Genomic DNA, 18,337 nt, shown 5'->3' with positions numbered 1-18,337 from the left:
TACACTATAAAGCACTGAATTGTACACTTTAGGTGAATTTTAGGCTATTAAAAGAATAAATTTGAGATAAATTTCTATATGCACACACATATACATTATAGTGTTTAATTATTTTGATTTTATGTTTTCTTTATACCAAAAATTCCAATTCCTAGTAACATTATGAGTATCTTATTTATATCTGTATCTATACAAATAAAAATACTACCTAACGATATTATCAAATTAGTAAAAACAAGGTAAGACTTTTCTGTAGTCCTTTTTATCCTAAGCTGTGTCCCACCAAGAAGCATAGTCAAAATACTGTGTTATAAAGTTATTTGATACAGGTCATGAATGTCTAAGTCAGTGAGGTTTGGTTCATTATACTTTTTGGGGTCACCTTCCCCCCATTTCAACTTAATTTTGTTTTATAATTACATAAAATATGTACATGGTTACAATGTCAAAACATGGTAAGACAAGTCAAGCTTCTATTCTTGTTCCTTCTGGGTCTTTTTTTTTTTTTTTTGGTTTTCTCCTATTGGTAATCATTTTATTTATTTTATGGTGTATTCCTTCATTTTAAAACAAATTATAAGCAAATAATATAAACACATAAATTATAAGCAAATATATAAGTATATAAATGATAGCCAACTACAAACAACACTGTTTTGTTTTAAACATTATATTCTGGGGATCACTGTATATAGAAAAGTATTCATTCCAGTAGTTACAAAAATGCAAAACACCCTTACAAAATATTTAACAGTGACGGTACAGAAGGACAGAGTATGATTTTTATTCTGTAGGAAGGAAAATTCGTTCCTCTGCTATGGCAAAGCACTCTATTATTTGAGCCTGGGCATCCAACGTATGCCCAGAGACACACCCATAGACACACAGGTTGTATTCAACATTTTGACATTATTGCAAACAGGGATGCTGTATTTACATTTTTGTCAGTTTATCTCTGGGATACTTTTCTAGAAGTGGGAATGCTGAGTCAAAGGGCAAATCTGTGAATAGCTGTCCCTAATATTGTCAAATTCCTGTCCACAGAAGTTGTTCCATTTTGGATTCCCCACAGGCAATATGTGAGAGTGCTCATTTCCCTACAGCTCAATCAATATGAAAATGTTATGGAACTTCTGGATTTTTGCCAGTGTGAGAGGAGAAGAACAGTATCTCAGTGTAATTTTAATATGAATTTCTCTTAATATATGAGTTAAATTGAACATCTTTTTGTATGTTCAAGAGCCATTTGCATTTGATTTTCTGCTGTTATCTTTAGTTTGGTTTTCTACAGAGTTGTTGGTCTCTCTCCTATAAAAGTTGTTTATACATCACGGATAATAATATGTGGCAAATATTTTCTCCAATTTTTCTTTTGTTTTTGTACTTGGTTCACAGTGTTTTCTCCCCAAAGTTTTTCTCTTTTTCTTTTTTTTAAGTTTATTTACTTATTTTGAGAGAGACAGAGACAGGATGAGTTGGGGAGGAGCCAAGAGAGAGGGAAATAAAGAATCCCCACTGCCAGTGCAGAGCCTGACGTGGAGCTCAAACCCATAAAACCATGAGATCATGACCTGAGCTGAAACCAAGAGTCAGATGCTTAACTGACTGACCCACCCAGGAACCCACCCCAAAGTTTTTCTTTTACTTTATGTAATCAAATTTATCAATCCTTTTTCATGTTTTGGAGTTTGAGTTCTAGATAGGAAAAACATCACCATTTCCAGGATACCCACATTTTCTTCCATTATTCTATGGATTAACTTTTTTGGTTCATTTGAAATTTGTCTTGTGTACAGTACGAAGAATGGAGTGACTTTGACTTCTACAAATATATTTGAGTAAGCCTACCTAGTACTTTGCTGGCTTTACAGTCTGTGCATAAATATTTATTCACCTATTCGGTGTAGGAGAAAACAGCACACATTGCTCTCAGGCTGGGTAATTTTATATTCCATGTTAGAAAATAAAAAGTTCCACTTTAACAAAATGAAATCATTCCGTGATCTTCTGTACTATTGCTATTAAATACTTTGAAAGGCTTTTTGCATTTCTGCAACTACTGGAATAAACCACATACTTTCTTACTGGTTGGGCCAAGTAAGATAAAATTAAACCCAGGATAACCAATTCTTGGATAAAGGTGCTTATTAATTTAAATTAAGGTTAAAAGATGAAAATTAAGATTAAATAGGAGTCTTACACAGGGTAAGTGCTCAATTATCTTTTTAACTGAAATTTAATCAGTATGATTCTGTAGGTAGTTTTTTTTGTTTTGGAAAAAATAAAAGGAATTACAAAGCTTATGAGGTTCAATTCTGAAAATGCATTAGGAATATCACCTATCATTGTTAATATTATCAATTTTATTATTTTTCCCACCCCAAACATTATCAATTTTAAAATTAATCTCTCCTCACATCAAAAATATGTGATAAATGTATATTGGTATTTTCATGAGAAAATTAAATGGCTGAATCAGCAGCAAAATTAAAACTTACACCAACTAGAAACTAATACCAAAGCTTACTTTGTTACACAGAGTAAAATGTACAGTACTAGAAATAATTTTTAAATTTGATATTATTTATATTTATGTCTGCTATGTGTTAAGTTCTGAAGTAATTTTTTAAAAGAATAAAAATTTCTATACGAGAAAAAGAAAGCAGACTGTAAACGTCAGATCTCTGGGATGAAAAAGTCTCACTCTTCTCTATTTTACCTGCTCAAGCTTATAAGGACTTGTTATTCAATGAATGGCCTTTAATCTACAATAGAGTGAGAAAAGTAACATATGATAACATCAATGAATAATCTACAGTCTCATTTTGGCTACTGGATCCAACCTCCTCCTTAAGCAAACCTTTTAATTTCAACCTGATCACAAGAACAAAAAACATGGCCTCAACTTCGGCATTTTACATCTCCCTCTGTTTCAAGTAGTGATGTCTAATGAGCTGGGAGATAATCAGGGAATAGGCACGAAGAGAGAACACAAAAGTCCAGATGATATATAGTTCACTACTGGCTATTAAAAAACTTCATTTTATAGATGAAGAACTTACTGCTCAGAGTTTGACCTGGACAAAGTTGCACAGCCAGTTAATGGCAAAGCCAAATCCAGGTTTCAGGTCTTTGACTCTGAGTCCAAATGCTCTTTCTAGTTTGTTGTTCGACTGGTCAGATTAGATAATTGGGTAAAAAAGGTTAAGCTGGCTCAATGTCAATATGTATTCTATGTCAGCTTTGAAGTTAAACCCAGTTTTTAAATTCAATTCCATTCTTTTCCATTATTTAAATTATTGAGAAATCTCAATATGAAAATTCAATTGTTTTTACCCATGCCTAATATATTTTTTTCTCTATATTTAATCTTGGGAAGTAAATACTTTTCAAATGAAAAATTATTACCTTATTGAATATAAAACTCTCCATCAAAACAAAATTCCATATACTACTTTTAGGTAGAAGACTACAAGGGTTATTCTACTTACTACAGGATCTACCCTTAATGTACTGAACATGTAATAATCATATTTAATTAATCTATACCATTTTGGAGAGAAAAACAGAAGCTAAGATCAAATTCTAGTCTAAAACATACTGAGTATACTCACTATGGATCAGGTACTGGTGCTAGAGTCAGAAAATAAATTAACAAATCAAAGTAAAAAACACAGTATTTTTAATTTTTGGGACTAAGCTCATTTAAGCTATACTCCTGATTGAAGGAAGTAAAATCCCAGTAGCCTTCTATATAAGTATTCAATATTTCTGATGAAAATATGACTTCAAAGAGCACTTCCAAAATAAAAAATAAAGATCTAAACTCAAAAAAAGTCTTCCAAAGTTTCTTAAATTACCGAGAACACTATTTACTTATATTCATACATGTTAACTCCAGTTTTATGAATTCTCAATGGTAAGATCATCTTATTTCAACAATATAACATTTATAATACTCCAAAATATATTTAGAGACAGAACATTACTCCTCTGAAGTGGAAACTGTCCAAATCTATCTAAAGTTTCTCTTTCCTAAGCTTGGGACATTACTCATGGGAGAGGAGACATGTACCTTTCCATGACAGCCAGGCACTCCTTTCTCCAGGTAAATCGACTCCCTCGCCGTAGTCGGAAGGTGCCAGATGTGGCAGAGACTGGGGGGGGTGTTTGTCTCCATTCTGGGTCCTCTATTGGAATGGGGGCTGGTCTCATACTTAGTGTAGCCCCTGAAACAAACAAGACATTTTAGTGAACTATCTTGCAACTTATTAAAACCAATGACAAATATACTCATGAAATCAATAATAAATTTTTGCCCTTCTATTGAAACTTGTGAGCCAAATATATTTGATATTTACATTAAAAAAGAATCCTCTGGGCCTGTGACAATGCCCCATGCCAGTGCAAATTTTTGCCTTGAAACACTGCCTGGCCTCTGTGCCACAGGCTACAGGCACTGAAGCATGGGAAAATTTAAAAAAAAATTGGCCCAAACAAAAATCCAAAGGGATAAAAACTCTCTTTAAAAAGTTCATCATTATTTTAAAATGTCAATTTTTTTTTTTGGTCACTTGCCATTTATGTCACTTTTTGAAACAAGACCCAAAATCTCTCTCTTTAGGGGAATAGGAAAATACTGGTCTTTGGACCACTGAGAACTTAATTTTCCTTTAAAAAATGTTTTATTTATTTATTTTAAGTTTATTTAGTTATTTTGAGAGGAAGGCTGTGAGCGGAGGGGCCAAGAGAGAGGGAGAGAGAAGAGAATCCCAAGCAGAGCCCAACGTGGGGCTCAAACCCACAAGCGTAGAGATCATGACCTGAGTTGATACCAAGAGTTGGATGCTCAACTGACTGAGCCACCTAGGCACCCCAGTTTTAATCCTTTTGAACAATACATAATATGTATTCAGAACTTTTCATTACCACTCAAAGGACTTTTTGTTACTGAGAAAATGGAGCCCTTAAAGAATGTATGCAGCTAGGAGATGAATTTTAAAAAATCCTAATACCATAAATTCTTAAAGGAAAAAAGTTAAACATAGCACCAAAGATAATAAGGTGGTTTTTTGATATGATGTTAGTCTATTAGTTAACTAAAATCAGATCTCCAAAAGTCTACTACCTCTTAAAGCTATACTATTTTCTGTTACCTCTTGACTATAAATAAAACCAATGGGGAAAAATATAACTGGGATATTTTATTTAGACTAACCTTTTCTCAAATAATGAACTGCTGATATGTATTCATGTATGCATGTATTCACCATTCACCAACCCCCTGCCCCCTGTCTTTTGGCTTGTTATAGACTAGAAGCTATAAATAAAACAAACAAACAAAAAAGCAATACTGTCTCTGACCTCTGTACACTTATTTCAAAGAATTTAAATATAACTTTGAATGCATTCACAGAGCTCAGTCCCTGGATCTCCCATTGTTCCTTCATTCTTTATACTGTTAAATTCATCTTCCCAAAGGATAATTATGATCATAGCATTCCACGGACCAAAAACCTTCAAAAAGTTCCCTCTGCCTATGGAATAAAACACAAACTCTTCATCTATCCCTAAAAAGACAAGTTAGAAATTCTTAGAATTATGTGGAAATAATGCACATATTAAAAAAATACATATTTATTTCTTCCTAACAGGAATCATACTTTATTTTTATTTATTTACTTATTATTTTTGAGAGAGAAAGAGAGAGCGTGTATGAGGACAAATGCTGGGGTGGAGCAGAGGGGGAAGGAGGGAAAAAGAGAAAGAGAGAGAGGGGGAGGGACAGAGAGAGGGACGGAGGGAGGGAGGGGGGAAGAGAGGGGAGGGGGGGAAGAGAGGGGAGAGGAGGGGAAGAGAGAGTGAGAGAGAGAGAGAGAGAGAGACAGAGACAGAGAGAGAGAGAGAGAGAGAGAGAGAAAATATCTTAAGCAGGCTCCATGCTCAGCACTGAGCCCAATGCAGGGCTTGATCCCGTGACCCTGTGATCATTACTTGAGCTGAATGTGCCCCCATACTTTGTTTATTGTACCTTGTAATCAATACCTTGGGTAATGTTTCTACTTTGCTACATGTAGATCTCTTTGTAGATTCGCCTTAATAGCTATACATTTATATGCATTCTCTTATACAGAGGTCCAATATTTTAAGCAATCCTGATTTTCTTCTCTTAACCTATTGTCTTACAGTCCTTTCCATCTGAGTAAATATTCTTTAAATTGCTCAGCTCAAAATTCTCATATTCATCTTTGACTTCTCTATTACTCTGACATACCACGTATCTAGTCCATAGCAAAGCCTGTCAATTTTATCTTCAAAGTATACCCAGACTCAGATCAATTTGTTATTATCTCCATAGCTTTATAACAAGCCAGCATCATCTCTCCAAAGCATAACTTCCTGGGATACGTTCCAGAGATGGCCCTTCACAGTAAGTCACACCTCTTCATAATCATGCTCTTGAATCTAAGCTTGTCCTGTGACATGTTTTGACAACAGAAAATGGAAACGGTTCGAGGCTAGGTCATAAGAAGCCTTGCAGCATCTAACTAGATCTCCTGCAACGCTGGTTCTGGGAGGAGCCAGTTGCCATATAAGAAGTATGACTAACCTGACACAACGATACTATAATGAAGCCCAAACTAGCTACGTGGAGTGAAAGATGCCTAGCCAGGGGTGCTTGGGTGGCTCATTCAGTTAAGCGTCCAACTTCGGCTCAGGTCAGGATCTCATGCATGGCTCATGAGTTGGAGTACCACACTGGGCTCTGTGCTGACAGCTCAGAGCCTAGAGCCTACTTCGGATTCTGTGTCTCCCTCTCTCTCTGCCTGCCTCCCTTCCCCAACCCCCCATGCTCTGTCTCTCTCTTTCTCAAGAGTAAATAAACATTTAAAAAAATAAAGTAAACAAACAAAAAAGATGCTCGGCCAACTCCCAGGTGCCACAGTTGAGGGAAAAAAAGCCATTCTGAACATTCTAGCTATAGCAGACACCATGTAGAAAACAGTGTAACCTAGAAGACAGGGAGGAGTAAGACCTTAGGCATACAGCCATGTGGTGATCAGCCCAAGGTGGTTCCAAAGGATCCCTGCCTCCTGGTATTCACCCTGCTGTGTAGGCCTTTCTCATATTGTATCAGGATTAGTCTGTGTGACCAATAACCTATATTAGGTTATAGAATGTATCCTGGTGTCAGTCTTCGTTGCTCTATCTCTTAGATGAACGACTTGCTTGAGGGAAAAATAGTTGCCAGGTTGTAAGGACACTCAGGGAGCCAAAGGTGATGCCCATGTGGCGAGGACTTGGAAATCCCGGGCAATAAGAAGGAAAGAACTGGGGCCTGCCAACACTCACAAGAGTGGCCTTAGAAGTAGACTGTCCAGGCAGCTGACAGCTCGACCACAACCTCATGAGAACTCTGAGCAGAACCACCTTAGCTAAGCCCCTCCTGGATTTCTGACCCAGAGAAATTGTGAAATAATAAATGTTTGTTGTTTTTAGCTGCTAAATTGTAAGGTAATCTGTTGCACAATAGTATAAAATAAATATAAGACATTATAATCATCTCTAGTTGTTTATTGCCCCATATTCCACAACATACTGAATATTAGGAGTATTACTAGTTATTCACCTTTATAAATTTGGCGGGCAAAAAAAATTTCCTTTAATACAGAGATTTTACTATTAGTAAGAAAGAATATCTTTTCTTGTGTACTTAAATTCACGTATCTTTTCTTGAGAATTTATATCTTTTGAGTTATTCATTTTACTGGTGTGTTGAAACAATACCAATTGCTAGTCACACAAATTGCAACTTTTTTTCCAGTCTGTCATTCATCTTTTATCTTTATGGTGTGCTTTCTGATATTAAATTTAATGAAGTCAAATTATTCAACCTCTTCTTTTATGATTAATATGTTTTGTATCATTCAGAATATTTTTAGTCTTATTGTTTAAACCCTCAATAGATATATGATTTCCTGTTGTATGTGATGTGAAGTAAATACTTAGCTTTTCCTCAAATGGATAATTGTATCATCTCACAATGATTTAGAGATTCATGGCTTAAAGGTAGGCAGACTATGGCCTGCTGCCATAGTTTAAATAAAGTTTTACTGGAACACAGCCATACTCATTCATTTACATGTTAAATTTACATCAAAGTTTTACATTTATATTACATTTGCATTAAAGTTAACAAAGTTTGGGCAAAGGAGAAAATATGAGGTTGAAGTGTTTCAAAGTCTTTGTTTTGGTATTTTTCTAAATGCAAGCAGGGAGTACAGAGTAACAAGGGCTCTGGAACCTACCTAAGTTACATTATATAAATTTTGTTCAACAGCCATAATAAAAGGCCCAAAACAGAGCCAAGCAGCTATCAAAGCTGATCAAGACCAAGGTAAAACCAGACTGGGTAAGGCAGCAGGTCCTTTCATCCAAAGCCTGACTTCTGATAAAGGATGGAGGTTCAGGACTTCAGTGGATGAAGGATGAAGGTCAATAAATTATAATTACTAGGCCACATTAAAACGATGGCATGTTTTCTTAGTTGAGTGATAAATGGGTGTAAATAAAACAAAGAATACAAAGAATCTTAAATCATGAGGTTGAAGAAAATAAACTAACTGATAATAATGGTTTCCTTAGTATTGGGGTTTATTGGTCATGTAACTATGCTTCTTTATAATAGTCTGTATTGTCCAGTTTTTCTATAAAAAGGAAATTTAGATGAAATAATATTGGTCAGAAAGGAGAAAAAAAAAGGGAGAGAGAATGAAGGAGGGATAAAAAGAAGAGATGGAATTAAGTAGTGACCTGTACCTTAAAATAAAATCAAGGCAATCTATGCACAAGGTGGAAACTAGAAATTCCGCAATTTCAAACTTATAAACATACTGAATTTGAAACATAATATTATCCTATTACTTTTGAGGGTTTTTTCTCGCTCCTTTTTCTTTTTCAATATGGCAGTATTTTAAAACGGCACAAGCAACATTCTGGACACATTCCAATAAACACAGATTTATTCTAGAAACCTTAGTTAATCTTGCTTTAGTCAAAACAAATGGAGAGCAATGAATAATCCAAGAATGGGTTCAAAATTATGGACTCTGACAGAAAACTACAAAGATACTAGAATGCAGGAGTAATGTATGCAAGACATTAAGCCCCTCTGAAGTAAAATATAGGAGTTCTAGATTGGCTAAAGAACCAGCTTTTTTCCCTACAAGAACTGTATTACCTATTTTCTTTATAGAAACATTTTTCCATCTTGTATCTCAGCTCTCATTAAGTACAAAATTTACCACATTTATCTAGCAAACCTAAACCCAAGAGGAAAAAAAAAAGCCTTTTTCTAATTTGCTGATAAGATTGTTATATTTTGATAAATGTTTTCTTTGTATATATAATTTTTTTGGTTATCAGGTTTACTTTTGGGTGAGCTTTTGCCAATCAACTAATAAAAGTATGACTGTAACATGCCATTACTATCCTGTTCACAGAAACTAGTTTCTCCAAAAGTAATTTCTCATCATCCCCTATGTCACGAACACATGACTTCCCTGAAGCTCTTGATCTCTGCAGTAGTGAAGGAAGGAGATATTATTTCTGATCTCCAAGTTTTACTTCATGTGCTCATGGCATGAGCCCCCTGGCAAATTTTATTTGTTTAATTTAGAAATAGGCAGAGCAATACCATGAGGCTAGAGGAACTCAGCAAACCCTATTATAGCAATGTTTAAATTAGACATGGGAAAAGACTGCTGAGCTTAATTTGATTAAATAAAGGAGGTACTGATGTCAACCATGCTGAATTAAGTACCTACTTCTTTAAAAAAAATAGGTATTTTCTTGTAAATGTTTTCATAAGAAACAAGATAAAATGTATCTGATCAGTTTCTATCAGTCTGATTTTATTCATACTTCTTGGCAGGCTTTAGGGTATGCTGTGAAATTCTAATAAGGGGTTTGTTATCAGAGAACTACAATATCTCTATATCAATTGAATTATCAGTAAAAATAACCTAAATATCCACTCTATTCTTTTTCTTGCTGAGTCCACTTACAGAGAAACTAAAAAAAAGAAAAAAAAAGAAAAAATTAGGAAATCCTGTATCAAAATGGGTTCAGAGTGAAGAGGTTAGTAAAGGTAATAGAGAAACGCTCTGACCCAAGAATAGAGGGACAGAATGTAAAACATTTTTAAACTTATTTTCCAAATATTTACATTTAGAGAAAAGAAAAAAAGGACTTTTTATTTTAATGATTTTTGTTAATTTTGCATTTTTCTGCCAGAATATATGCAATGGGATGGTACAATTTACATTTATTCTGATAAGCAAGTAAAATTTTGTGATATAAAAGAACTTCCTATCAATAAGCAGATCTGAACTATGAGAACCTAGGTTCTACAGTTTTTAGATCTTGAAAGCTTGTTAACAAGGCAAGTTAATTTCTTTTTTGCCTCTGTCTCCTTCCATCCCTTCCTTCTTTCCTTTCTTCCTCCTTCTCTCCTTTTCATGAAACTTTGTATGTACTTTTTGGATATACAGTACAAGTATAAAATTGATAAAGATACAGTTAACAGTCTTCTGCCACCTTGTACTCCCAGGCTTCAGACCTCCATAGATCCTTCCTTAGCACTGAATGCAGCCTGCTAGCGATGTTCAATGCTTACATAAGCATATACATGTGTGTATTTATTCCCTCTATATAAATGGCAGTATACTCATTTTTGCACATTACTTTATTCACTTATGAATTTGATATTTCTACATATAAGTTTAATTCATATAAAGCCCCCTTTAAAAAATAGCTATATATTCCATTTTACAGATATACTATAATTCATTTAACCAGTTCCTGACTGAGGGGCATTTAGGTAGATTCCAATCACCCCTGCAATGACCTGCAAAGATTCTCATGTGCTATACACAACTAATGACTAGACAGTGGATAAGCTATTTTTAGGTGCTAACATAATTTTAATTCATCTTATCTAAACAGAATAGTAGTCTCAAAGGATCCATGAAGAAAATATAATACAATTCTTCAACTATAATCAAAGGTTACTGTAAAGTCAACAAAAATGCATTTACCTAGAAAGAATTCTATACCATAATAGCTCTTTTAATACTGGTGAAAATGCAATGAAAAACTTCTAAAAATTATATTTCAATCATTAACATCCAATTACTGTTGATGCTATGAAAACTATCAATTGATAATTATAAACATCTTCTTCTCTTCAGCTAACTTTAAATTTTGTCCTACAGAAAACCTGCCTAGAAAGAACTTGGGACCCATATGGCTTTGGTTCTCAAATAAAAAATAGGAAGTGCTTTAAAAAGGGAACAATCAGCAATACAACTTCACTGAAAAGCAAATGCACATAATTAGGGGAATTTATTTATTATTTATTTTTAAGTAAACCATACACCCAACATGGGGCTCAAACTTACAACCCCAAGATCAAGACTCACATGCTCCACCAAATGAGCCAGCCAGGTGCCTCTAGGGAAACTTATTCTTAAAAGGAGGTATTAGCTCCTTAAAAAAACCAATTCCTTACCAACAGCTGGATGAATACTGTTAGTCTTTTCCCATTTTCCTGTTTCAATGCCCTTGTTCCACCTTCCTCCAATTTCCTGATAATAATTTAGCCTAACTCTGATTCCAAGACAAACTGAAATTAAAAATAAGATAAAAAACAAAAACATGTTTATTTAAAAAAAACGATTATTTATTATTGAGAGAGGAGAGAGAAAGACAGACAGACAGACAAAGCATGAGCAAGGGAGGGGCAGAGAGAGGGAGACATAGAATCTGAAGCAGGCTCCAGGCTCTGAGTTGTCAGCACAGAACCCGACGTAGGGCTTGAAGCCACCAACCCTGAGATCATGACCTAAGCTGAAGTCGGATGCTTAACTGACTGGGCCACCCAGGTGCCCCTCTTTTTTTTTTTTTTTTAATTAAGAAAATTTACTTTTACAAACCCTTGTGTAGAGGGCTAACTTTCAATAGACTGCAGCTAGGGAACTGTTTCCATAAGCAGGTCATCTACAACTGGTTCAGCACCAGGTTCCCCACAGACGTGCACTGTATGAGGGGTGAGGGGGTAGTCCTGTTTCCTGGCCTAGGGGCTCTCTGCACCCCACTGGTCCTGACCCCAGGCTATACTGCTCCACCTGGGTGAGATTCTGACTTAGTAGCATTTAGTCATAATCCCACAGATGGTTGCATTGTCCCATTGGGTCCTCAGTCAAGCATTCAACAGTTTTTAATTAAACAGCTTCAGAAGAATACTATATCATCCCAGTGCTAAAAACTGGACTCTGATGGTAGTATTCCGCAGTTGGCAGTGGTATCAAATCAGCTACAACAACAAGGATGCAGTGGCCTGAGAGCTGCTCCTTAGTCCCCTTCCTCTTTCTGGTGAGTTTATTTTCCTGGCATCCTAGTGCCCTCCTGGGATTAGAGCTCAGCCTTGAAATCCCAGTGTGCAATGGGAAAGTGTCTCACCAACTGTGATATGTCAAGAAACTGTTCTAAGTGTCAATTCAAGAGACAAAAATCCCTTCTCTTATAAAGGCTGAATGCCTGATACAGTTGATTAGTATTTGTCCTTCAAATTCTTCACTATTCTACCCTAAAAATTTTGGAATATTCTGACAATCCCTCTGGTGTTCCCTCCTGGTAGCCAATTGCCAAAAGGGGACCAGGTTTATGAAACCCCTCGGTACAGCTCCTTATTTACCTACCCTGAATCTTTGCTATCAGCCTAAACTGCTCTAGTACACTGACCAAGTGCCAAGTTTTGTCATTCACCATGTGATTTGCTTTGCTGTGAGACATAGGAGAAATGATGTCTTTGGGAAGACTGATTAGAGCTGAGTTTGAAGTGTTGCTCCAAGTAGGATTTTATCTTAAGACTGCCCACTAGGGTAGCCAGTAGCCACATGTGGCTATTGAGCACCTTAAAGTGTCTGGCTGGAAATGGTATGTGCTTCAAGTTTAAAATACACATTTTATTGAAATACAATACTGATTTCAAAGAATCAGTACAAAGAGAAAGAAAATGAAAGAAAGAGAAAGAAGTCTCAATAATTTTGAAAAGTACTGAATAAAACTTGAAGTGCTAATACATCTTTGCTAAATAAAATAGATTATTAAAATTAATTTTACCTATTTCTTACTTTTTAATATTTCGCTACTAGATAGTTTTAAAGTACATGTCACAGTGCCTGGGTGGCTCAGGCAGTTAAGCCCCCCACTTCAGCTCAGGTCATGATCTCACAGTTTGTGGGTTCGAGCCCCACACTGGACTCTGTGCTGACAGCTCAGAGCCTGGAGCCTGCTTCAGATTCTGTGTCTCCCTCTCTCTCTGCCCCTACTCTGCTCACATTTTGTCTTTCTCAAAAAAATTTAAAAAAACATTAATATGTTTCTAACATTATTTCTACCTCAGAGTCAATACTATTATTAGCTAAGTCTTCAAAATGCAATATTCCAACTGATGATTTAACCTATAATAAGCAATGGCTTTAATGCTGTGGTATTATAGAATATAGCCCAATCACAAGACTAACCTTGAGATCAGGCTCACTGCCACCAGTCTGTGTAGTGTGTAGGTTGATACAGGCTGCACTACAATGCCAGACTCTATACCACTTGTTAAAAGTATCCTACAACAGATCTTGCCTACTCTTGGAAACTTGTAAAAGTTTAGATGGTCTTTTTCCTTCAGATTTCATTCAACTTTCCAACCTATGGGTGCTTCCAAAGTCATCAGGGCAGTTTCAACCTAAAGTCCAAAGACATACTCATCATCCAGGTAACTAGAAATAGAAATCATTAGCAGAGATCACTGGATACAGTATAGAATGAACTAAATAAAAGTATGAAATTAACATTATTAACTAAAGTAACATTTACCAAAAAAAAAAAAAAAAAAAAAGGATATGGAATCTTATGTGTGTACCTATAGTTGAAAAAAGAAGTCAGCCTTTGCTTTCAAACTATGGTTAGAAATAGCATATAAACTGAAAATAAAGAGATGCCTTGGAAGGAGTGAAAATGACTAGACACTAAACTAAAAACTGGTATAATCAGGGCTTAGGTTTTAAAAAGGAAAAAAGAACAACAGGAAAGTATGAAACTACCTTAGTGAAGACAAGTCAGAATACAGATTTAATAAAGTAATTAATTACACTGTCTTGTTTCAGATGCAATAAAATAAGGAAATATTTACCAGGGTTTGTCTTCTCAAGTTGATACCATCGGTAAAATGCTCTTTTCTTCTGTTCGCTCAGGTCTGATCCCTGCTGCAACAGCCAATGAGAGATCCGGCTCTGACTGATCCCTGCGAAGAAAGAGAAACAGCTGTTGTTGGTACAGAAATTACAGGGAAGCTGAGGACTCTGCTGGTGCTAGGTTAGTGGGTGCTCTATTATCTTCCTCTATAAGGAAGCGACTAGAGCAAACTCTCTTATAATGGACTTCTTTGTAAAGGCTGACTGCCTTGGCTAGAATATACTAAGAAATGATCTACTAGAGGTCAAAGCATTTTACTAAAGGAGACTTGAATGTGGTCTCTAAAATTAATCTATAAGCTAGGTTCATGGGAGATAAATCAAGAGATTCCTAATTAATAGTTATGTGTCAGAAGTTGATTAGATTTGCAGTCCTTCTACCACCACCTGCACCCCAATCCTGGTTGAGAATATTAGAACTTTTACCTGATACTGAGAAGAAAAAGAAAATCAAGACAGCAAGTTTTGGTCTCCATTATCAACAATGATTAAAAAAAAAACATTTAGGGACTGAGAAAGGAGAGGTCACTGAAAACAGCTTCTTCAATAAGGTTTCTAGCTTGTTAATTTATGTAGGTGTTTTCAGACTCATTATTAGTACAGATAATGAAGAAGTGAAAGAATTTTAGAGTTATGCTGCAGTATAACCTCTTAAGAAACCTCAAGAGGTAAAGACATTCTTCTAAGACACAGACTTATAAAAAAAACTAAATAGAATATAAAGCAGTTTTCAGCTACCTCTAAGAAGTTCTTGACAGCAATTAATTAGAAATGTGGAAAACCTCCACATCTGAAATTTAGTTTCTAAAATTTACTGTCTAAAACAGTATGAGACATCATGCTTCTTCTGGTCATTATAGCTATTCTAAAAATGAATAATTCAATGTACAGCTGGCAAAAGCAAAGAATAATAGCAAAGATAAAACTGTCTTAAATGCTCATAAGGCATTTTCCAAAAGACCATTCAGCTCTCACAGAGGGCTAACAGTGTCTAAATTCTCCCAAGGAATTACTTATGGTAACTGGATAGTACTGAATGCCACCTGTGCCAACACCTGTTTAAAACTATAATGCACAACAGGAAGGCTGGTTATCATGAAGTGATCACATCTCCTAACATGAGAACAAGCTGGAAGTCTGGTGATCACATTTCACTCATTAAAAGCAAGCCCCTAGAGTTTCATACTTTAAAAACCAATATTAAAAGAAAATTTCAGGAAACTGGGGAGAGAAGATTTGTTAAAGAAAGGTTTGAGTTTGAAGCAAATTTCTCTGATTGGAAATACCCTTCACTTTCAAGGGTGAAAGTCAGCTTCTAAAACCTAAGTTATTACATTATCAAGTAATTCACAGTTTTCCAGTGGACTGAAGATCTATGTGATGCAGGTGCTGGCAGCCAGCACTGTATGCTTGTTCTAAAAGAATGCAAATTATTCTGGATAATTAAATTGGCCATGTTTAGCAATACTTTATTTCACCAAAAATCTAGTTTCAGATATTATACTACTTCTTACATTACTTTTATTATTTTTTTTAATTTTTTTAATGTTTTATTTATTTTTGATACAGAGAGATAGAGCATGAGAGGGGAAGGGGCAGAGAGAGAAGGACACAGAACCGGAAGCAGGCTCCAGGCTCTGAGCTAGCTGTCAGCACAGAGCCTGACGCGGGGCTCCAACCCACGAACGTGAGATCTGACCTGAGCCTAAGTCGGAGGCTTAAACGACTGAGCCACCCAGGCGCCCCTTACATTACTTTTAAACAAGAGTGAAAAAAACAACCATTTCCCACTATGAAATCAAAATTGGTTTTCATGTCATAAAATTAAAATATTTAATATGGGTTCTTCATATTGGCACCACACTACTAAAACCAGAGGTAATTTGAGAAAAATCTGTTAAGAAAAGAAAAAAAGAATATATAGGGATTCTGATACTTTCAGTATTAAATCTTCTACAAACAGATCACAGAGCCCACTAGATATTGGAACTGTCCAGGTTCTGGTGGTGCTATAGTGAAAGAACAGGGGAAAAACCCATGAAAAGGAGATTAAATTATAATCTAGTCACATAATAAAATACTGGGCAGACTTTTAATTTTTTTAATTTTTATTTTTTAATGTTTCTTTTTTAAGAGAGAAAGAGAGAGAGAGAGAGAGAGAGAGAGAATATGAATATCAGTGGGGAAGGGACAGAGAGAGCCAGGGACATAGAATCCAAAGCAGGCTCCAGGCTCTAAGCTGTGAGCATAGAGCCCAATGTGGGGCTCGAACTCACAAAGTGCAAGATCATGACCTGAGCTGAAGTTGTTGCTTAACTGACTGAGCCATCAAAACCAAATAATAGCAAACCAAACAAACAAAAAGCCATCAATACCAAATGGCTGGCAAGGACATAGAATATATGGAACTCTCATACTGCTGATGGAAAGGGTAAGATGTCAGGGCCACTTTGGGAAACAACGGGGCAGTATCTACTGAAGGTGAATATGTGTATACCATATGATCTAGTCATTTCTTTCCTTCATACACAGAATTTATAGATACTCAATAGAAGTGTGTGCAAAAGGCATGTACATCTTGTACATGTACAGGCCTACAGGAGCATTTATTTATTCATAATGATCCCCAATCTGAAACAACTCAAATGTCCATCAATAGGAGAATACATAAAAAATCATGATTTATGCCTTCTACTACATACTATACCAAACAGAAAAAGGATAAACTACTACTATATGCAACCACATGAATACATCTCACGAAGATAATATAGGCCAAAAAAAATTAGATGCACATAAAAAAGTCACACACAACTGTATGACTCAATACATATACAGCTAAAACCAGACACAACTTATCTATATAAGTGGCAATGAGAATAGTGGTTACCTATGGTTAGGAGGAAGGCAGTATGAAGAAGGGTAAGTAGCGATCAGCATTGTTCCTGATCTTGATCTGGATGATAGTTATATGTGTATCGTTACTGTGTAAAAATCATTAAGCTGGACACTTTTCGCTGAATATGTTATATTTCAATTAAAAAAAGTTTGCCCCAAAAGTTTTCAAAATTCTATGTAGTGCTTAAAAGAATACATTGATATGTATCAATATGGAAAGATGCCCACAAATAAATGAAAAAGTGTACAGTTTTATGACTATATCTTTACATAACCTACATTGTTTTGTGTAGTGACAAAACCTTAAATATAGCCAAAAATACATAATAGGAATTTAGAGTGGCAGACTTTTCCTACATTGTATACCTCTACATTATTTTCTTAATCTTTCTACAAATATGTATTAATTTATTTTTAGCCTTCCCCTATAAACACTACATACTTTATTGGTTGTTTTAAAAACATTGTAATGATACCAAACAACAAAGATGTGCAAAAGGAAGTTAATTTCCCACACCAATTCCACTGAGGTAAGTAATGTTAACTGTTAATATATGTTGTTCCACAATTTTCTCCATGCATAATTATTAATTTAATAAAAGAAAAGAAGGTAATAAAGAATATCCTCTTATCTAGTTTTTTGTGTGTGGAGAAAATAAACAAAGAACTTCTTCCCTGTAAATTTAATTTGTTTTCATAAACTAAATACACAAAACAAAGTAATAAAGCAAGTAGTTTTTCCAGAAGAGGTACTATAAAAACTGAGTATGTGTAATAACACATTTCACAGTGATTTTTCTTGGTTAGTAGCTTGCTGATATACCATCCTTCTGTGGCTGGTCCACGCCTTTGGTCCATGGTTGAGGTAGGTGTCAAAAAGCCCTGCTGCTTTTCTTTACTGTCTGCTTTGGGACTTCTCCTTGGGAGAAAAATTACCTAACTGCCCTCCCACTACTGAAAAAAAAAAACGTTATTCTCCACATGTTTTAGCTCCTCATAACCTCTTCTCCAACTTTCACAGGGCAGAAGAAAAGAAAAATTTACATATAACTTTCATACACTCAGAGACTAAAACTAACCCCAATTAATTTCTTTCCAATAAGAAAGTGATGGGTCACAAAAAAACA

General features: G+C 35.3%; 1 protein-coding gene across 6 annotated transcripts in view; it reads right to left on the bottom strand.

Moving 5' to 3' along the window:
* The window catches only part of HMBOX1 (homeobox containing 1), a 176,798-nt gene that overhangs the window by 36,908 nt on the left and 121,553 nt on the right, over positions 1-18,337 (bottom strand). For all 6 annotated transcript variants that reach the window (XM_029938468.1, XM_029938486.1, XM_029938474.1 and 3 more), the window contains exons 5-6: positions 14,252-14,362; positions 4,076-4,229 (exon numbers count right to left, since the gene is read on the bottom strand). In XM_029938468.1, the coding sequence (XP_029794328.1) occupies positions 4,076-4,229; positions 14,252-14,362 (265 nt within the window). The remainder of the gene's footprint in view (positions 1-4,075; positions 4,230-14,251; positions 14,363-18,337) is intronic.

This window comes from Suricata suricatta, chromosome 1 (genome assembly GCF_006229205.1).
Source record: "Suricata suricatta isolate VVHF042 chromosome 1, meerkat_22Aug2017_6uvM2_HiC, whole genome shotgun sequence".
Taxonomy (NCBI): domain Eukaryota; kingdom Metazoa; phylum Chordata; class Mammalia; order Carnivora; family Herpestidae; genus Suricata; species Suricata suricatta.
Note: the sequence above shows the minus strand (reverse complement) of the source record. Positions and strands in the feature narration are given on the sequence as shown.